The sequence below is a fragment of the Macaca thibetana genome, chromosome 18, assembly GCF_024542745.1.
Source record: "Macaca thibetana thibetana isolate TM-01 chromosome 18, ASM2454274v1, whole genome shotgun sequence".
Taxonomy (NCBI): Eukaryota; Metazoa; Chordata; class Mammalia; order Primates; family Cercopithecidae; genus Macaca; species Macaca thibetana.
In genome coordinates, this window is record NC_065595.1 from 5,718,796 (window position 1) to 5,740,660 (window position 21,865).

At 43.6% G+C, this 21,865-nt stretch overlaps 1 protein-coding gene across 3 annotated transcripts in view; it reads left to right on the plus strand.

The window, feature by feature from the left end:
• LOC126941536 (cytochrome b5) overlaps positions 1-12,667 on the plus strand; it is a 42,271-nt gene extending 29,604 nt beyond the window's left edge. The window contains exons 2-6 of one of the 3 annotated variants that reach the window (XR_007721347.1): positions 264-392; positions 2,827-2,856; positions 6,916-6,939; positions 8,108-8,142; positions 9,936-10,034. Coding sequence is in view for 2 of the 3 variants with exons in the window: in XM_050768249.1 (XP_050624206.1) it covers positions 264-392; positions 2,827-2,856; positions 11,958-12,113 (315 nt within the window). In the remaining variant the exon portion in view is untranslated. Of the gene's footprint in view, positions 1-263; positions 393-2,826; positions 2,857-6,915; positions 6,940-8,107; positions 8,143-9,935; positions 10,305-11,957 lie in introns of those variants that run through there. The other 2 variants (XM_050768250.1, XM_050768249.1) reach the window with 2 other exon arrangements.
• The last annotated feature ends 9,198 nt before the right edge of the window (positions 12,668-21,865 follow it).

Below are 21,865 nucleotides of genomic sequence, written 5' to 3' on the forward strand. Positions count from 1 at the left end.
GTTATAGGGTTTCACAGTGTTGCCCAGGTTGGCCTTGAACTTGGGCCCAAGCAATTCTGCTGCCTAGGCCTATTGTACTTGCATGATGGAAATTGAATATAAAGGCCTGTGTTGTTTTAATCCATGTTTATGTATAAGTTACAGTCTCCTGTTGTCATCTGTGTCTTCTGAAGGAGTCACCTGTTTGGTTAAATAAATTCTGGCCATTTTCTCTTAATTCATTTACCTGAAAAAAAGATGTGTTCTCCCTCTCCTTTGAACAGCATCCTGGTGGGGAAGAAGTCTTAAGGGAACAAGCTGGAGGTGACGCGACTGAGAACTTTGAGGATGTCGGGCACTCTACAGATGCCAGGGAAATGTCCAAAACATACATCATTGGGGAGCTCCATCCAGTAAGTACATTTTGAGGGCCTTTTCTTATTTGTATTTAAGGCTATCAGATGACCTTACCCAAGTCTGTAAGCTTGCATGGATACACATTTAAAAAGGAGTAAAGCAAAAACAACTCCTGATTTTAGGACACCATTTTTGTCATAAATAAATTGACCAAAAATGTCTTTGCATTTCACTGTTGCTTTTTTTTTTTTTCTTTTTTTTTGAGACAGGTCTTACTCTGTCACCCAGGCTGGAGTGCAGTGGCACGATCGTGGCTCAGTGCAGCCTCAACCTCCTGGGCTCAAGCCGTCCTCCTGCCTCAGCCTCTTGGTAGCTGGGACTACAGGCACACACCACCACACCTGATAAATTTCATATTTTTTGTAGAGATGGAGTTTTACCGTGTTGCCCAGGCTGTTCTCAAACTCCTGGGCTCAAGCCATCTACCCACCTCAGCCTCTCAAAGTGCTGAGATTACAGGCATGAGCCCCTGTGCCCAGCCTGGTTGCATTTTTTACTGGCACTTCGTTTTAGTCAGCATGCCCCACCCCACAGCCACGCACGGGGAGTGGAGTGCTGCTCAGTCCTAGAAGTTCCGTGGGGCAGCACCTTTTACAGGGTGGGACAATCAACCCAGCATTGCTTTCTTTCCTTTTCCGACCGAAATATTTTTATTAAGAATCCCACTTCTACTTTCATCAGACCAAGGATATTTTAGTTCTAAAAAATGATTTAAAAAGTATAAAAATGCAGCTCTGTGAAATGAATAACTCTGCCTTCTGTAGAACTAGCGCATTGTCTGTATTCCACTCACTGTACCCCAGACCTTCGAGGATGTCAGCTCTGGACCAGTCCGTTGACCAACTTTTGGAAAACACTGGCCTAATTTGGCTTTCTTTCTTTCTTTACTTTTTTTTTTTTTTTTTGAGACCGAGTCTTGCTCTGTCGCCCAAGCTGGAGTGCAGTGGCGCGATCCTGGCTCACTGCAAGCTCCGCCTCCTGGGTTCACGCCGTTCTCCTGCCCCAGCCTCCCGAGTAGCTGGGATTACAGGCTCCCACTACTGCGCCTGGCCAATTTTTTTGTATTTTTAGTAGAGATGGGGTTTCGCCATATTGGCCAAGTTGGTCTTGAACTCTTGACCTCAGGTAATCCACCCACCTCGGCCTCCCAAAGTGCTGGGATTACAGGTGTGAGTCACCGCGCCTGGCTCTGATTTGGCTTTTCTATGAACAAGGATGGGATCAGGCATGTTGGGCTGTGTTACGATTTTAGACCCTTCTGTGGCAGTTGTAAATGACCATGTTAAATGTCACTAGTCTGTCAACCTAAGTTGTCAGGAAAATCGCTGAAAACTTGGAAAGAAGTCTCCAAGCGCCCTGAGCATCTGGAGTAGATCCCAGGGCCGCACACGCAGCTGCCCTGTCCACCTCTGGGAGTGCCTGGCTCCGTCCTGCCTTCCCACTTGTGCATGGTGAGCAGCTCACCAGAAGAGGACGGAGGCCTGCTAGGAGCCAGCTCTGCTCTCTTAAGAAAAAAATGGAAAGGCAAATAGCCTCATTCCAAGTGAGCGAACTGAGAAACTCTTAAAATTATAGGAAAAGCCTTATCATATACCACGATGCTTCCTGTAATGACTGTGAATGAAGGAAAGGTTACATTAGGTTCTTTGTAGAAGGCTCAAAAGTAGGAAATCCATTTGAGAACAGCTTCATTGACTGGGGAGGTTCGTTTGATTTTGTTTTTGGTGGTGGGAGATACGTACTTTGAGGGAGGAAGCGTCATTTATCTGACAAGTTTATCTGCCCCTATATTTTCATCCCATACTTCACAAAGGCTAAGTTGTTTTGGGGTCATCAGGGAGGCCTGCCCTTACACATGCCTGATCGCATCCTTGTTTCTAGCTGTGGGTTAGGTTTCAGGCTCTGACTGTGGCATTTCTGCTTCATCTGCCCCCTGGGCTTCCCTCTGGCCAGCCTTTAAACACACTGTCTTTTTGACAGCTGCAGCCTGAAGTTGAAATAGTTTATGACTCTAGACCTGGGAGATTGCAGGGCTTAACTGAAGAGGTCACACACGTAAGAGACACGTGCACAATCTCAAATGCAATTTGAGAGGACAGAAGGGAAGCATTAGTCTTCAGCTGCTCCCTGAATTACATATCACAATCTGAGTCTAATAAAGGTGTGTGCACATCAACATGTCCAGAGGACTGTCATGGGCGCCGTTCTAAACTTTGGAACTCTAGATAGAAAATATCTCTTGGCACTTAATCTGCTACTGATTTTTGCTGTTAAATCAGATGGATCAAACTTTGCGTTTAATAGCTAAATATTGAATCTGAAATGGTAATTACTGAATTGTAATTTAAAAAAATCTCAAAGTCAACATTTTGGAAGTGGTACCTTTGTAGATTTTTTAATTCCATAATATGCCTTATTTTTTCCTTGCAGGACGACAGACCAAAGTTAAGCAAGCCTCCGGTGAGTGTGACCATCTCAAATGTCTCTGGATGTTTTCATTGTCTTTAATACTTGTCAAACTGAAGGCAGAGGTGTTTTATTTACCTGACTGAGGCCAGCACCGGTCTTTCTAGATAAATGAATATGTAACCTACTGGCTCAGCAAACATTTTTTATGTATGGAAAACTGTCAGTGTGATTTGTTAGGATGGCTTGTGTGTAATTTTTTTAAGGCTGTCAATACTTAAACTACATTTTTCATCATAATTATCAATATATACCCTTTGAAGAGCTACGTTTTGTAGTAGCACTGTGCTTGTGATCTAAAAGGTTTGACACAAGCCTTATTTTCAGAGAACTTAAAATCTGAATGGAAAGTGGTTTTATTACTTAAATCTTTAAGGGTACGTCTCATGTCTTCTTCATCTTTAAGTCTCTTGGGCCTAGTAGGTGTTCATAAATATTTGTCAGGTGAATTTAATGAAATTAAATGATACCCTTTTGACATACTTTTCCTTGGGAAAGGAAAATAACTCTGGCAATACTAGTTTTATGTTATGATTCACTAGCCTTTCTCTCTGAACTGCCCATCTCACTGATACTTGAAGATAAATGTAGGGTGACAATGGAAGAGCACAGCCTAAGTTCCTGAAAAGTACAAGTAGGCAAAGTAGTTTCTAATGTCTAATTAAAGGGCTATGGGGGAAAGTTTTGCTTAAAACACACGACAAAAAAGAAAGTATAATTTTTTGTTTTGATGTAAATTCTTGGTTTTATTAGAGTAAGTGCAACAAGACCCCACTGAGCTTGTGTTGAGAACTGGTGAGCTGATTTTTTGAGTTGTTGCTGCCAAGACATCGTCTTTAGTTTACAAAAGGATCAAAGCAGTTAATCCAATGATATAAGCTTAAAGGCCACATTTACCTCAACATCCCTGATAGTACAATACAAGTCTTGTGTAATACTGTTTAGTACAAAGCAATTTTATTTGTATGTTCTCTCCTTATTCAAGAAAGACTTAAGTTCAATGTTAATGATATGAGTACTTCCAGAAGATAAAAAATTGGCTTCAGAATTTGAATGGCCTCTGTGACAATTGCTCAGAACCCTTGCTGTGAGTTCATTTGACATTAGCACCTTTTTTGAGGCTACTTTTTGAACAGCTGAAATTCTGTGATGCATGAAGTTTTTCCTTTTTCTGTGAAGTCTTTTAAGGGAAGAATATATATTTATTTTTTTATCATGTGTTCGGCATGGTAATCATTTTGGTATAAGTCATTTAGCTATAGCAAAACAAAAGTTTAAGATTCATTAGATGAACTTAGATGACCGCAGGGCCAGCCGCTTCCCTAACCATAAAGATGACAAGCAGAAAACACTTGTAGGTCTAAGATTGTACCCATGTCTCCTGCCATAGCTGCTTTCAGTGTGAAGGACAAAGCCTTTCCTTCTTTGTTTGCTTTTAGAACACATGTATTACAACCTATACTGTTGGATTAATTGCCCGTTACTGTTTATTGTTCTTATTTTCTATTTTAAAGTGGCAATTACTTTGATACTGAGAATATTTTGGGAACAGAGCAAGTTTATGGGGTAAATTCCGGGACTTTAGCTTTTAGCATCAAAGAAGGCTCTCCTGACAACACTGAGTGACAGCCCTTTGTGTGTTAAGACATGGTTTACTTCATTCCAGCATTAGCAGTTGATATTTGATCAGCTTGTTAGGTGTGGAAGGTCTCACTGAAGTTTGAGAATCACACTAACTTTTTAAAGTAGATTTTTGTTTGTTTGTTTGCTTGCTTGTTTTTGAGACGGAGTTTTGCTCTTGTCACCCAGGCTGGAGTGCAATGGCGTGATCTCAGCTCACTGCAACCTCCACCTGCTGGGTTCAAGCGATTCTCCTGCCTCAGCCTCCCAAGTAGCTGGAATTACAGACGCCTGCCACCGTGTCTAGCTAATTTTTTATATTTTTATTAGAGATGGGGTTTCACCATGTTGGCCAGGCTGGTCTTGAACTCCTGACCTCAGGCATTCACCTGCTTCAGCCTCCCAAAGGCGTGAGCCATGACACCCAGCCTAAAGTAGATGTTTTAATCTCTTCAGAGATTTTTACAGATTAACTAACTTCTGAGTATTTTTTTTTAAACAACTCTTCTTTATTGTGACTTTGCTTCAGTGAGAGCAGAACCGGAAGAATGTGGGACGAGAGCTTGCTGGCCTTTTTGAGAGGCCATAAGCAGATGAAACGAAAGGAAATACATGAGCACTTTTCTGGATTTATCTTTCTTGTGCTTTTGGTTTAGCAGAAGTAAAGAGTGTCCTTAGGTACTTCTTTTGTCATGTGTCTGTATAACCCATCCACCTATCTCCGAGAGGTTGAAGAATGTACACTGTGATCTGAATTTTTGAAATGTTGTCTGCTTAAAATATCTAGTTGAATAGTGAAATAAAATGCAGTAAAGATTATTAGCTTGAACTTGCCCTAAGGAAAGCATTGTGTTGAGTTACCAAATTAAGATGTTTGTAGACTTAGACATCATGCATTTTAATCGAACATAAATGTTTCTATCACATTTGCTTACGTAGAGAATATTAGTCGTAGCAATATCCCTTCTTGGTTACAGTTTTTAAAGCATTCTTATAGAAATTATTTGGTCCTCACAGTATCTCCATGTTAGACCTGCCAAGGGAGGTGAGTACATTGCTGCTGAGAAGTGTTAAGCACCTGAATCACAGACATGCTCCAGAACCGTCCAGCAGCCATCTCAGGCTGGTCAGTTGCAGTCCCTCAAGCTTCTTCTCTAGGTTCTGGGCTTGCCGTGTTAGACATCACTCTGTCAGTATTTGAAGAGAGATAGGCTTCCAACTAAAGAGTGGGTTATGTTAGATGAACTTATAAATGAGATGACTCTGATGCACAAAAGCTTGTTGGGCTTTGCATGCTTTTCATAATTTATGGAGCTTATAATTTACATGGATTCACATGACTTTCATAAGTCATTATCCATGACATACTTGTTTTATTTTTTTGAGACGGGATCTCACTCTGTTGCCCAGGCTGGAGTGCAGTGGCATGGATCTCGACTCACTGCAACATCCACCTCCCGGGGTCAAGCAATCCTCCCACCTCAGCCTCCCGAGTAGCTGGACCATAGACACACAGCACTGTGCCCAGCTAATTTTTGTATTTGGGTTTCGCCATGTTGCCCAGACTGGTGTTGAACTGCTGGACTCAAGCAACCTGCCAGTCTTGGCCTCCCAAAGTGCTGGGATTACAGGCATGAGCCACCATGCTCAGACTTTGACACACTGATTTGATTGTTAACCTCTTTTTACTGAAGTTGAACCCTCAAAGTCATGGAGTGAACAGGTGGCAGAGCCAATCATAAAAACCATCGTCTTTCTCCTTGTTCATTGCTGACATACTTTGATAGTCACGTCCCTAAACCCAAGTGAGGCCCTCAGAACATTGACCACTAAAGACCAATTACTTTTTCATCAAAGTGCAAAGTGGTAATTCAAACTTCCTCTAACTGTCAAGCATCCTGGGCTACAGAGCCAAGAAGATAATCAACAATCAAAAGATGATAGGATTATTTCAGGTTCCCCTCTTTAGAATTCATGGCTGTTGCTGGTATTGCTGGTGCGAGAGTAGTGTTTTAACCTTAGCACTCACCTATGGTAACCACGAAGGCAGCAGGACGGCAGGTGGGAGGTTCCAGAGTTGTCAGCAGTTGGTGAAATGCCTGTGCTCATTTTAACGATGCCATGGATGTTTGTGTTTGCCTTCTGTTGGTTGTTTCAAGCTTAACTTTCTAGTTTGACAATCATATTTTACCTTCAGTGATTCTTTTGTTTCAGAACTGATTGTGTCCTGTAATAGCTAACTAATATTTTTGTATATTTTGATTATTTCTAGTAATCTTTGTTAATTTTATTCATATATACAAAATTTGGAAAATCCTCTTGCCGTAGTTATGAATATTTTTATAGATGCTAAGATTTTAAAATTGCTGGAATAGATAATACATTTGCAATTTTTTTTAAAATGACTTACCTTTTTTCCCCCTACTGTGTCAGGAACCTTAAAGGCAATGTTTCAAGGTTGGTGGGTCTCATAACTGCTTTGCTTGCTTTTCCCTGAAAGGTGTCTGTCTTTTCATGGGAGTTTCTCTAACGTGCTTTGCAGAGTGATGCTTTGTCTTACTGCAGGCCGCTGATTGTTTTGCTAATGCTTTTTTATCTGTGCTTTGGGAAACTGCAGATCTGAAGCTGTCTTATTTATGGCAACTTCTGTTTGAGGCACTAATGCTTATATTGGTGTGGAACATCAAAAGAATGCTTCTTAACCCATTTTCAAGCCCCAAAAGTTTATAGTTCACTAGACCTTAGCTTTTCAGCTGTTTGGAGAAGTATGCGTTTTTCCAGAATCATTGTCCATTCACTTTAGTGCTACTCAAAAGAGCTGCTCCCAGAAAGCCCTGGAGGATAAAAACAGGGCTTTCTTATTTGGGGATTTGCTGTTAGGCTGACAGTGACCAGCTGGTGACAAGTGTGACGCCAGGCATAGCAGTCCCGTGAGGCTGGTCTGGTGTCTTGCTGGTAAAAACAGGGCTTTCTTATTTGTGGATTTGCTGTTAGGCTGACAGTGACCAGCTGGTGACAAGTGTGACACCAGCAGAGCAGTCCCGTGAGGCTGGTCTGGTGTCTTGCTGGTACCGTCTGGTGAGAATTAAAGCAGCCCCCCGAAAAAGTTGGCCTAGAGTGTAGAATTTAAAATGGCCGTTCTTTTTGGTTCACGTGTATTTAATGTAATATAGGTACACTTTTTTACATCTGTCAGATTTGAATAAAATAACTGATTTTTTTTATTGAACATTGTGTTGTTCATGCTTTTGAAGAATGAAACTGCTTTTTCTAAAGGTGACATGGGATTATGTGTATGTGAACATGAATGTCTCTTTTCAGTTTCTGCATTAAAGTATTCAGATGTCTAGCGTGTGCAAGATATTTTATGTAGCATACTAATTTTGAATGTTTTTAAATTATTGAGGTTATGTCCTTAAGTAAATATAGATGATGACTAAAATGTTTTATTCTGGAAAAAAACAAAGGCATTTTAGTGAAAAGAAGTTTATAATTTTCCTTTTTGACATCTTCTGAAGAATGCATTGCGTGAAATACTGTGTTCTTATTTTCAGAAGGATTTGAGTCAATGGAATAAGTTCACCATTCCCTTGAACTTACTTTACTTTTTCCTCTCGTGTTTCAGGAAACTCTTATCACTACTGTTGATTCTAGTTCCAGGTATGTGGGAGCTTTCTTTTAAAGCAGTGGTGGATGGGAAGGCTCATGGGTCCAGGCTGGACAAGGTGCGTCCCCCACCTGCTGGGTTCCTGGACCTGACACTGTGCTGTCTCAGCAACTTTCCACTGAAGGCTGGACTGTTCAGAGCGCTCAGCCCCAAGCTTTCAGGCAGGGGACAGTGAACACCGTCCACAGCCACGTGATCTCGCCGCGTGATCTCACCGGCTGGCTGCATCCACCCCAAGGAACAAACAGAACAACTGCATTTCCTTTTCCCCCAGGGCAGCATCTTAGGCGGCCAGTCGCACAGCGCCTCCCTGGCTCATCCAGGCAGACTTTCCATTTGCTTCCTTTCAGTCCATGTCTGTTTCTTAAACTCTAGTGATTACATTTCCCTAAGCACCGGTCAGTTTCCCTTTGTCATTTTTGTTAGCTTTAAAGTTGAAGCTGGTAATCAGCGTGTAGCATGACTCAATTGTTCTAGGCACCAGATTTGTTTATGATAGTCCAAGTGCACATTCACATTTTTGGCAGCTCTACCATATTGACTTCCATAATAGCCACTTTTTTGGACCCAAGCTTAAAACCACACATTTGTATTTCATCCTGTCAAATTTAACTGCCTCAGTCTGTTGGTGTTTTGGAATATTCCCTGCCCACAGGCAGTATTTCACCCTACTCTTCATTAACAAGCCAGTTTCTTTCTAAAGTGAAGTTGAAAAACCCCACCAAACCCCACTAAGACAAAAGTTATGCTCGTAATTCTTATGAAAGTTACACTTGTAATCCTTATGAAACGATTGCACTTACAATCCCTATGAAACACATATGTAGACCTAGTCTATTTCTGAAGTCTTACACATTAATTTTCATTTTCTAAGAAATTAAGTCAAAGATCGAAATCTAAAGATTCAAAACTAATTTAAAGATTCAAATAGAAATTATAGCTCATCCCTCCTTTGTCTCTGATTTGATTCATAATCTGTAAAATTTACAGATCGAACTTCTATGCATCAGGACTGTAAATTAGGCATTTTTTTGGTGGGGGTGTGAATTTAGACCTGTGGACCACACACGAAGTAGTTTGGCCATTCTGTTTCTTAACCTTTTAAATCCACTTCAGCACAGGTTGTAAAGATTAGATTTTCCAAACCTAAGCTTAAAGCTGTGGTGTTAATGGCAGCTTTAATAATCACAGGGCCCATACTCCTCAACTTTACAGCTGGTGGGGCATTTGTTTTTTGGTTTGTTTATTTTTGTTGGTTTGTTTTTGAGACAGAGTCTCGCTCTATAGCCCAGGCTGGAATGCAGTGGGGCCATCTCAGCTCACTGCAACCTCTGCCTCCCAGGTTCAAGCGATTCTCCTGCCTCAGCCTCCTCCCCAGTAGCTGAGATTACAATTAGCTACTACCACCACGCCCAGCTAATTTTTGTATGTTTTGGTAGAGGTTTTACCATGTTGGCCAGGCTGGTCTCGAACTCCTGACCTCAAGTGATCCGTCCTCCTTGGCCTCCCAAAGTGCTGGGATTACAGGCATGAGCCACCGCTCCTGGCCAAGTGGGGCGTGAGTTTTCTCATAAAGCCAGTAGGGCAGAGTGATTCCTGCCCTACATATAGCGGGGCATGCATTACACTCATGTCACTTTTAGCAAATCCAGGTCGCCTTTTCAGCAAAATTGGTTACAGAGTTAAGAAAAACATGCCCTGGTAATTTTCTGTTAGAAAGGGCAAAGACTTTGAGTTCACCACAGTGCACATGATGTCAGCATGATTGCTTTTTGTGTCTTTCTAGTTGGTGGACCAACTGGGTGATCCCTGCCATCTCTGCAGTGGCCGTCGCCCTCATGTATCGCCTATACATGGCAGAAGACTGATTACCTCCTCAGAAGCCAGCACAGGGAAACCTGCTTTGGTCACAGGAGAAAAGAAGCCATTGCTAACTACTTCAACTGACAGAAACCTTCCCTTGAAGACAATGATTTTAATATATCTCTTTCTCTTTCTTCTGACATTAGAAACAAAACAAAAAGAACCGTCCTTTCTGCGCTCACATTTTTCGAGTGTGCCTTTTTATTCATCTACTTTATTTTGATGTTTCCTTAATATGTAATTTACTTATTGTAAGCATGATCTTTTAAAAATATATCTGGCTTTTAAAGTATGCACCGTGTTTGCCTGTTTGGTATATAATTGTCTTTAATGTTTAGAATCTGATTATTTAGAGGAATCCTTCAATGTGTTACTCATTCAGATCCAGGGAGGCCATAGGACTGGAGAGGGGGAATTAAGTTTGAGCGTCTCCTTTCACATCGTCACATCTCATTTAGTAACCATGTATTGTATGCTTCTGATGTAGTTTCTGTTTTCAAGGAAATTAAGAAAGGCCAGAAATTATAGTTTAAGGATTTCTAATAATTGTTCTACTTGAAATAGATCTTAAAAAGAAAGTAGTGGCCGGGCATCGTGGCTCACACCTGTTATCCCAGCACTTTGGGAGGCCAAGATGGGTAGATCACTTGAGGTCAGGAGTTCAAGACCAGCCTGACCAACATGGTGAAACCCTGTCTCTACTAAAAATACAAAATTAGCAGGGCACGGCGGTGCATGCCTGTAATCCCAGCTACTTGGGAGGCTGAGGCAGGAGAATTGCTTGAACCCAGGAGGCTGAGGTTATAGTGAGCCGACATCACACCAGTGCACTCCAGCTGGGCAACAAGAGCAAAACTCCGTCTCAAAAGAAAAAAAAGAAAAGAGAAAGGAGCCTACAGGGCCTATGAAAGAGACTTTCTTATCCTCACTGATTGAAAACCATCAGCAACTTAAAAATGCATGAACCAGGAGCGGGCATCGCAAGTGTCCGTTCTCTGAGCTTCCAGGTATCATTGCAAAGACATTCTCAGCGTCGTAGGTTCTGAAGTCTTAAGAATTCTTCATTCAGAGGGGAGAGTTGTTTATAAACTCTTCTAAGGAAAGGCTGGTTTTCTAATTTGTAAGGAGATTATGGGACACTGGAATCTGATCTTTGAAGAAATTTAGTGGCTAGTATTGAGCTCTGAAGAGTTCTAATGTGGCTCCGTCTCCTCCTTGGGGCTCTAAGGGGCTGATTCAGTCATCTTACTTCCCATTTATTATTCTCTTCCTTATGTGTTATTCTTTTAAATGTGGAAACTTGAAAGCTGAATTTGTTAGACCCCAGTACTTGTGTCGTTGGCTGTGACTGCGTTTGCACTGGCGTGAGCTGACAAACCACAAGCTTCTTCAGAAGTGACCGCACGCAGTGGAGAAGAATTGTGGTGTTCTTAGAGAGTACAACCTTTATAATCAAATAGCATGCACCGCCTTTGCCTTCTTCAGTCACTCAAGGTTGACAAGCAGTTTCCATTTCAAAATAAATTACATCACTTGCTAAGGGACCCGTGTAAATATTTCAATATTTTTGGTTGTGATTTTTAGCTATAAAGCTTCACATCTTAGTACTTTTTAAAACATTGCTCCTAAATCAACTAGGAGGTGAGTCAAAGTGGGTCTGTCATACCTTAGATGACATTAAAGAGTTAACTTGTAAATCATTTTTAAGATGTTGACTAATAGTATCTCTTTATCGTTAAGAAGCCTAACAGTTGAATTTGACATTTTTATCAGTGACTCAGCAATTTGCTGACGTGGCTGGCAATTTTTCTTCATGTGTTTTGGGAACAACATGTAGAGTAAAGGAGAGGAGTTTACTTCCTATTTTTAACATTTACAGTTTGTGCAGCCCAGAATCTCAAGGAAAGATATTTGACATTTTTTTTCCCTGTTGCTTTCCCTTCAGAGAGGTGAGGACTTCAGAGGCTGCCCTTCTCTTCATCTGCTGGTTGTGAAAGGAAAACATCTTGGGCCTCCAAAATCACTAAGGAAAACTCAAGCTGGAAACTGCTTAGTTTCCATTCTGCCTCCCGTTCTACTCAGTCACCCCTCTGCTCACTGAGATAGAGGCATATCTGATTGCTTCCTTTGGAAAGGCTAATCAGAAACTCAGAAGAATGCCACCCTTTGTGTCTCACCTGTCTGTCACCTGGAAGCGCCCTCCCACTTTGAGTCTTCCTGCCTTTGCTTCAAGATGTCCCGCCTTTCCAAACAGAGCCAGTGTACTTCTTACATACATCGATTGATGTCTCATGGCTCCGTAAAATGCGTAAAACCAAGCTGTGCCCTGACCACCTTGGACATGTGTCGTTAGGACCTCCTGATGCTTTGTCACGGGCACGTCCTCAACCTTGGCAAAGTAAACTTTTATTTATCTATTTATTTTTTGAGACGGACTCTTGCTCTGTTGCCAGGCTGGAGTGCAGTGGCGCGATCTTGGCTCACTGCAACCTCCGACTCCCGGGTTCAAGTGATTCTCCTGCCCCAGCCTCCCGAGTAGCTGAGGCTACAGGCGTGTGCCACCACGCCTGGCTAATATTTTTGTATTTTTAGTAGAGATGGGGTTTCACCATGTTAGCCAGGCTGGTTTCGAGCTCCTGACCTCAGGCAATCCACTCACCTCGGCTGGAATTATAGGCATGAGCCACTGCGTCCGGCCTATTCCTTGACTTTCTTAATAAAGTTGTTTTTACTTTGCACTGCGGACTCGCCCTGAATTCTTTCATGCGCGAGATCCAAGAACCGTCTCCTGGGGTCTGGATTGGAACCGCCTTCCCGGAACACGTGACTGTGTTGGGTGCACATGTGTCGGTTGCTCACCTCCTGGGTTTGAGTCGATTAGGGCTCTGGTTGGAACAGGCATCTCCCTTTCTAGGGTGTCTAGACGAAGGCAAGTGGAAGTTCTGGAAGCAGATTTTCCTTTGCAGTGTAGCCTTTCTAGGGGGTGTGCAGACACAGATGGCCTCAGGGAACCAGTTTCCAGATCCTCAGCTTCTACCTAGATTGTGTGAGTTTCCTTAGTCTGCTGTAACCAAGTATACCACAGCTGCGTGGCTTAGAACAACAGAAATTTGTTCCCATAATTTAGAGGCCAGACATTGTAAATGAAGGTTTCAGCCGGGCCACTCGCCCTCCGACACTCTGGGTGGAGGCCTTCCTCACCTCTTCCAGCTGCCACTGGTGGCCGGCAGTTCTCACCTGGCGGTCCCCACCTCACAGTCCTCACCTGGCGGTCCCCACCTCACAGTCCTCACCTGGCGGTCCCCACCTCACAGTCCTCACCTGGCGGTCCTCACCTGGCGGTCCTCACCTCACAGTCCTTGGCTTGCAGCTGCATTGCCCAGGGCTCTGCCTCTATCCCTGACGTTTTTCTCCCCTTGTGTCTCTGTCATAAGGACACATTGGATTACCTACCCCAGCATGACCTCATCTTAACTAATTACATTTTCATGATCCTGTTTCCAAATAGTCACGCTCTGAGGTGCTGGGGTTAGGACTTCAACATAGGGTTTTGGGGGACACAGGTCAACCCATAGCACATTCTTTTCTAAAAGTGACCTGATGTTCATGCCGGCGCTCCTTCCTTTACTCTCTTTCAACTCAGTTCCTCTTCTCCCACTTTTCAGGAAAGAAGCGATCTTAGCTCAGGCCACTCCAACAAAATACCTTGGACTGGGTGGCTTAAAAAGCAAACATTTGTTTCTCACAGTTCTAGAGGCTGGACGTCCAAGACCAAGGTGCCAGCAGGTTCAGCGTACTCACATGGTAGGGAGAGGAAGCAAGCTGTCTCGGGACTCTTATGATGACACGATACTACCCCACCTCCTCACACCCACACATTAGGGGACAGGGATTCCATATGGGAATCTGGGGGGAGACATTTCGTCTGTGACAGAGACCTATTTCTCACCCATCCTGAATTTTAATATTGGATGCTAAAACTACTGTCAAATGTGGTACATAGTGGGGTCTGTGAGTCTCTGTAATCAAGACACTTCTTTAATCAAGGTACCCCACCCCAAGTCAGGCTTTGTGCTTTCCTTGTCTGGCATGTGCTCTGCTGACGGTGAATCGTAGAATAGGAACAGGGCGATTCAGCCTTCTGGAGGGGGGTTGCGGTTCAGATGGACAGTCAGCAGCAGGGGTGATGACACTGTATTGAGCAGTATCTGTTTTACCATGCCTTCACTGTCTTCGATGAAGGCCTCCCTCCTTCAGGAGTACCCTGGGAGACTGGTCAGACAAAATATGAAATCATCTTGTGATATGGGTCCACAGAAAATCAAAATCAAGTTTTTAATTTCACTGGTATGTGTACATTTCTATTACAGACAATGTGATTGGGAGGCAAAAGACTGTCATAACAATATTTTTCATTAGGATAAAACTAGGAAGAAGAAATAGATCTATGAGATCAAGGACAAAAAGGAACAATGTACAATTTCTGCTAAGAAAGAGTGTTTCGGCATCTTTTACAAAAGGGTAATGATGGCAAATTGCATTGATATTTAAATTCCACTTAGCAAATTTTAAAGAGTGATATTTCATCTTTATTTTAAAATGTCAATCTTTCAAATGTTGCATAATGATGCCCTTTGTAAATATTTAAACTCATGATGAAACATTTTAAAGGGCAACTGAAGGTGTTTTTCAACATTCTTATAAGGGTAATTTAAGTAGAACGTGTAAGGGTAATTTAAGTAGAACATGTGAAGAGCACTGCCCTGCGGCAGGAGCTCGTTCTCACTCACTGTCTCTCCCCAACACCACCTCACGCACCTGTCCCCACATCCTTTCTCCATGACTTGGCCACACTGTGAAATCAAAACATAAGTTTCAAACATTGATAGTGTATGTTGAGTGAGGTTATGCACTACATGCTGAATTTTGACATCAGGCTGCCTGAATGTTTTTCTTGCAAAATATTTTAAAAATTGCTTTTTATTTGTAGTTAGCTCAACAGTCCAAGGCCTCAGCACATAGCCTGGCTCACAGAAACATTCGAGGTTTTGAGTTGAAACTAAATTGCGAATTGTTTTAATATTTTCCATGGCTTAGAAGTCTTTGATTTTTTAAGACCCTCTACTCCTAACTGTAAGTTGGAATCACTAAATCTGAGTCTTGATTTAAAACAAAGGTAAGGCATCTTTGATACTGTAAAGCAAGGACAAAATGCAAAACACCTTCTGTTTCAGGAAGACACCTGTTGTACTGAAATCTGAAGTCAGAAAGGAAGGCTTGGGAGGCTTGGAGACCGCGGTTGGAAACCTGGCCCTCCCGCTTGCTAGCTGCATCGCTTCAAGTAAGTTACTTATCCTTGTGGAATCTTACTTTCCCATGGATATAATTCATGAGCAATGCTTCCCTTAGACCTCAACTAGAGGTCCTGCCCACTTGAAGGACCCCATCTGGTCCACTGGCTGTGGGCTTCCTCATGGGTCAAGGATGTGCCCACCTGGAGCCTGTTCCCCTCCAAACCCTAGTACCCTACACACACGGCTTAATCCTGCCTGTAGGTCTGGGTCTCCCCGGCTCATCCTCCCGAGGGTCACCAGGCTGTGGGGGGTGCACATCAGGCCCGAGAGTAGCCGAGGGCTGGTGGTCTGCGGAGAGGATGGACACCCTGGATGAGCAGGTGGGGTCTGCAGGTAGGATCTTCATGAGTGCACTTGGACTCTGCATGTCGGTGGACGGGCGCTGGGAAGGGAAGCGGGAAGCTGGGAGCTGACTCTTCCAATGCCACCACCATCTGGCACAGAACTTTGATGAATCTGAAAATCCTAACTTCAAACCTGACCTTTCTGGCCATTTGTCAAGGCAGGCGGATGGGGTGTATTTTCAGACTTGTCGGTGGCTGCACATTAAAACACTCGGACACACAATGTGTGCTCCTCCTGCCCCACAGATGCGAGGGGACGGTGGCTCTTCAGCGGGTGAAGGCTGAAACGACCACTGAACAGCCCATGCAGCTAATGCAGGCTTGCACTTCCCCATCCGGACCTCTTAAAGATTGCTTTATGTTAAGATGAGGTGTTTGGTATATAAAATTTGAGCAAAACAAAGCTGATTGCAGTAATTGCAGCTAATAATCACATCAATGTACAGAAATCCCTAGAAGGCTAGGCTGGCCCAGTGTACCAAGCTCCCCTTTCTCTCTCCTGTGATCACTGTTGTCCACTCTGTCACCTTATCTGAAGGCACCATTTGGTTTGGCTCCACATCAGGGTGGGGAGCACTGGCATTTGGGGTCCTGCTGTCACCCTGGAAGGTGAGTGTCACTCCTTGGTCATCAGCATTACCAAGGGCAAGGGAAGAGGAATGGCAGGGCCCCTGCTGAGAGCTCTGCCATCTCCTGGGAGGAGTAGACACAGAAGCCAGGAGACAATGGGGGGACAGTGGGAGGATGGGGAGATGGGGGGATGGGGAGATAGTGGGGGGATGGGGAGATAGCGGTGGGATGGGGAGATAGCGGGGGTATGGGGAGATAGCGGTGGGATGAGGAGATAGCGGGGGGATGGGGAGATAGTGGGGGTATGGGGAGATAGCGGTGGGATGAGGAGATAGCGGGGGGATGGGGAGATAGTGGGGAGATGGGGAGATAGTGGGAGGATGGGGAGATAGTGGTGGGATGGGGAGATAGTGGGGGATGGGGAGATAGTGGGAGGATGGGGAGATGGGGTGTGGGGAATTGGGGGATGGGGAGATAGTGGGGGCTGGGGAGATAACAAGGGGAGATAGCAGGAGGATGGTGAACTAGTGGGGAGATGGGGAGGTAGTGGGGGGATGGTGAGACTATGGGGGGACATGGAGATAGTCGGGGAATGGGGAGACCATGGGGAGGTGGGAAGACAATAGGGGCACAGATTGACGTCAAGTCTGATGCTCAGCTGCTTAGCCAGAGGCATGGCTGGCAGAGGCCAGCAGGAAGAAGTGTGCTGGGCACTCAGCACCTGCCAGAGAAGCTCAGAAGCAATAGAAAAGGGCACGAGGTTGTCTAATAGGGATGGAGGTGTTGAAGGGGTTCTGTGAGGAGTCATATTTTGTAATCAATCAATAATGTCTGAATATTAAGAGATCGCTAAATCATTATGTAAATCCTGAAACATAAATCACAGTCTTCCTTGTTTTTGGCTGAAATGCAAATATTTTCATCAAGATGGAAAAAACAATCCAAGTTGTGGGTGGGAAGGAGACATCTGTCACAAAAAGTCCTTAAAAATGAAGAAATAGTGAAGCTTCTTTCTCTGTTCTTCTCTCTAGCCCGGGTATCTTTCTGGTCACTCCTCCTTCCTACTGAAGGCACAGAGTCCAATAGCCATGAAGTTGGACATGGACCACAGCCTCCATGAAGACCCGCAGTATAATTTCTAGCTTGAGGGTGGCTGGGTGGTCCCAGGCGTGGTCTCCGCTGGCATGCAGCCAGCTCTGCATCTGGTTGTATCTGGAATCTGTAGGACCAGGCTGAATTTGACCAAGGGCTTCAGGACTGGCCTAGAAACAAACATACAACCAGAAGTGGGATGCCGTGGGCTCCACCATCTCCACTTCTTTTAAAGAAGAAAGAAGCAAGTGAAACAAATTTGCTTTTTGAAAACCTTAGGTCTCCCAAAAAAAACAATGCAAAACATGCAATTGCAAGAATGTTCCCTCTAGTCCAGATAATTTAAGAAACCATTAAAATGCCATGTTGTCATTTTAGATTAGAAAGTTTGACTTGTTTTTAATATTCTTGTAGCCATGAGGGAATACTGGAAATAAAAGAACACTTTGAAGTTGTGGTAGAAAGAATTTGAAATTCACATGATAATTTTAAGTGACATCATATGGAGAATCTTCACCAACTTTGAGAATTATTGTTTCATTTTCTTAATATGCTATTGCTCAGCTGAATTTATTTTTCCATTATGATTATGCTTGTCATTTTTATAAGTCAATAGCTGTTTAAGGAGAGATCATTTGAGAATTTTCACATGGAAACATTTAACATCAGCAGGGACAGTGGCTCATGCCTGTAATCCCAGCACTTTGGGAGGCCAAGGCAGGTGGATCACCTGAGGTCAAGAGTTCAAGACCAGCCTGACCAATATGGTGAAACCCCGTCTTTACTAAAAATACAAAAATTAGCCGGGTGTGGTGGTGCATGCCGGTAATCCCAGCTACTCAGGAGAAGAATCTTGGACCTGGGAGGTGGAAGTTGCAGTGAGCCAAGATCGGGTAACTGCACTCCGGTCTGGGCAACAGGTGAGATTCATCTCAAAAAGAAAAAGAAAAATTTAACCTTGTTATAAGTAATGGTAGCATTACTTCACATTTCTTTTCTTAGTTCGCCAGTTCTTAAACATGCACACAAAAATCCATATTTGTCTTGGAAGAAAACATAGGCATAAATCTTAATGACTTCCGATTAGGAAATGGTTTCTTAGATAACAAAAGCACACACAGCAAAAGAAGAAATAGATGAACTGAACTTCATCACAACTAAAAACTTTTGTTTCAAAGGACACCATCAAGTAACTGAAAAGATGACACAGGATGTGAGAAAATACTTACAAATCATGTATCTGAGGGACCTGTATCTAGAATATATAAGGAACCCTGACAACTCAACAAAAGACAATTCAAGTTAAAAATGGGCAAAAGATCTGAATGGATAGTTCTCCAGATGAAAATGCATGAATGGCCGATAAGCATGATTACATGCTCAGCATCATTAGTTATTAGGGAAATACAAATCAAAACCACAAGATGCCACTTCACACGCATGGGGAAGGTTATAATCAAAAAGTCAGACACTAACAAGGTTTGACAAAGAGGGAGAAATTGTAACCCTTGTGCATTGCTGGTGAGAATGTAAAATGGTTCAACCTCTGTGGAAAACAGCATGGCAGTTCCTCAAAAAGTTAAACAGAATTCCTACATGACTTACCAATTCCACTGCTAGGTATATATCGAAAAGAAGGAAAAACGTGTTTAGACAAAAACTTGTCACGTGAATGCTCATAGCATTATTTATAATGGCCCCAAGCTGGAAACAACCCAAAGGTTCATCAGTGGATGAGTGGATAAACAAGTTGCATTATGCCTGTACAGTGGAATATTATTCAGCAGTAAAACGTACTATCCATGCTAGAACATGGCTGAACCTTTGAAGACATTTGCTAAATGAAAGAAGCCATTCATAACAGGCTACATATGGTATGATTCAATTGATACGAAATGTTCAGAATAGGCAAACCCATAGAGACAGAAAGTGGTTACCTCGGGCTGGGAAGAAGGCTGAAGAAAATTGGCCAGTGGCTGATAACGGGTGCAGAATTTCTTTGGGGATTGATAAACATATCCTGCAATGGATTATAGTGATGGTTGCATAACTCTAAATGTACTAAAAACCATTGAACTGTACACTTTCCATGGGTGAACTGTGTGGTATGGGAATTATATTTCAACAAAGCTATTGATAAAAAAATTCAACATAGTCAAGGTGAACTCATTCTCCACGCCCAAGAAATTGTCCTGTCCAGTGTTTGTTTGTTTGTTTCTTTCTTTTCTTTTTTCTTTCTTTTCTTTCTCTTTCTTTCTTTCTCTCTTTTTCTTTCTTTCTTTCTTTCTCTTTCTTTCTTTTTCTTTCTTTTCTTTTTCTCTCTTTCTTTCTCTCTCTTTCTCCCTTTCTTTCTTTTTCTTTCTTTTCTCTCTCTCTCTCTCTCTCTCTCTCTCTTTCTTTCCTTTCTTTCTTCTTTTTTGAGATGGAATTTCGCACTTGTTGCCCAGGCTGGAGTGCAATGGTGCAATCTTGGCTCACTGCAACCTCTGCCTCCCAGGTTGAAGTGATTCTTCTGCCTCAGCCTCCCAAGTAACTGGGATTACAGGCACATGCCACCTGATCTGCCCACCTCAGCCTCCCTAAGTACTGGGATTACAGGTGTGAGCCATCGTGCCTGGCCTCAGTGTTTCTTATCTCAGGAGCATCCACCCAGGTCATGCCAGAAACAGGGTTTCTCCTTCACACCCGTCACGTTTGGCGTCGCTCCCTACGATCACCACTTGGTTAAGAGTGGCCTCTTTTAAAGGGTGAGATGTGAGGCCAGAGGAGGGGCTTTTACTGTTTCACTCTATACTTTGTTCACTTACATATTGTTGGAATTAAATATATGGCGTTTGCAGCTGAAGATAAACTGATTGCTGATGTGTAGTGTTTGTTTCTAGATAGCCTCAGTGGCCACTCTGTCTGCTCCCTTGCTAGCGTCCATCCCTCCTCTCCACCTCCAGTGCCACGGCCCTCGTCTGGGCTGCAGCTGGGCTGCTCTGAGTTACTGCCACAAAAGCTCACTTCCTCCTCTCATCTGGATCTGCCCAGGCCATTATTTCTCTTCTGCACTGTATTCTCTGAGTCTCACCCAGTTCCCGAGGCAAAGGAGGCGTTTGTTAACTGCATAACTAAATAAATAGATGTCTGAAGTCCCTTAACTGGTCTCCCTCTTCCAGTCTCTATTTTCAATCTCTTGTGCCCATCATGATGAGATTATTCTTACTAAAACACCACTTTGATATCACTCTTGCCCCCCAGTGCCAGGCAGCTCTGAAGCACCCTGCAAACTGCTCCTCGGCCTTTAGAGGCAGTGGGTTTTGAGAACTGCAGGATGTCTGGGCCATGCATATCGGAGCATAGGAACATTCAGACTCCAACAGTTTGTCAGCGTGGCAAGAGGTAGAGAGACAGATGTTATCTGACAAAGTTCGTCATATTCTTGGTACACCAGATCCTGGAAGCTTGTGAAATACTCTGGAAGGTCAAGCTAGTGCCTGGATCTTGGTGTCAGCCCAAAAGACTGAGGGCGAGGGAGGGCGGAAGATTATCAACAGCAAACATGTAGGAGGGCAGGGACGGCTCATTCTCGGAGGTCAGGGGAGTTCTGTGCTTTTGGACCTGAGTTTGATAACCTCAGTTCCTCCTTATCTCTGCTGAGCTGCAGTATCTCATAACTTCAGCACGCTCGCCCCCACCCTGAGTCTGTCGACTTCGGTGCTGATGAAGTTCACATGCTTGGCACTATGGCCAGTGCCTCACAGCCTTTCCTTTTAACTAAGACTCTATTGGCGTTACGCACCCCCAAGTGACACCCTCCTCCTGGGAAAATATGGATTATTTCAGCATCCAAGACTTACTACTGAGACCTAGTGATAACTAAAGAAGGCACTTTTCTCTCTCCTCTTTTTTTTTTTTTTTTTTTTTTTTTTTTTTTGAGACGGAGTCTCGCTCTGCCGCCCAGGCTGGAGTGCAGTGGCCGGATCTCAGCTCACTGCAAGCTCCGCCTCCCGGGTTCACGCCATTCTCCTGCCTCAGCCTCCTGAGTAGCTGGGACTACAGGCGCCGCCACCTCGCCCGGCTAGTTTTTTGTATTTTTTAGTAGAGACGGGGTTTCACCGTGTTAGCCAGGCTGGTCTCGATCTCCTGACCTCGTGATCCGCCCGCCTCGGCCTCCCAAAGTGCTGGGATTACAGGCTTGAGCCACCGCGCCCGGCCTCTCTCTCCTTTGTGCCGGCTTGGTTACTGATTTACTCCTACTCTCGCAGTAGCTTGCAGAATTCACAGATGCGATTTAGAGCGGCTAAATGTTTCTGGTTGAAGTTTTCATGTGTTAGAGAAAACAAAATCCTTTTAGGGAAACCATGGAGTCGATTTTTGCCCTTTTTCTCCAATGGTTCTTCATGTTTCCTTTAATATTTTTTTCAGAGCTATCTCTCCTGAGAATCATACCTTTTGTGGCTGGTTCCCTGTATGTTTCGAGTTCAAACTGGATTCCGTAACTTTCATTT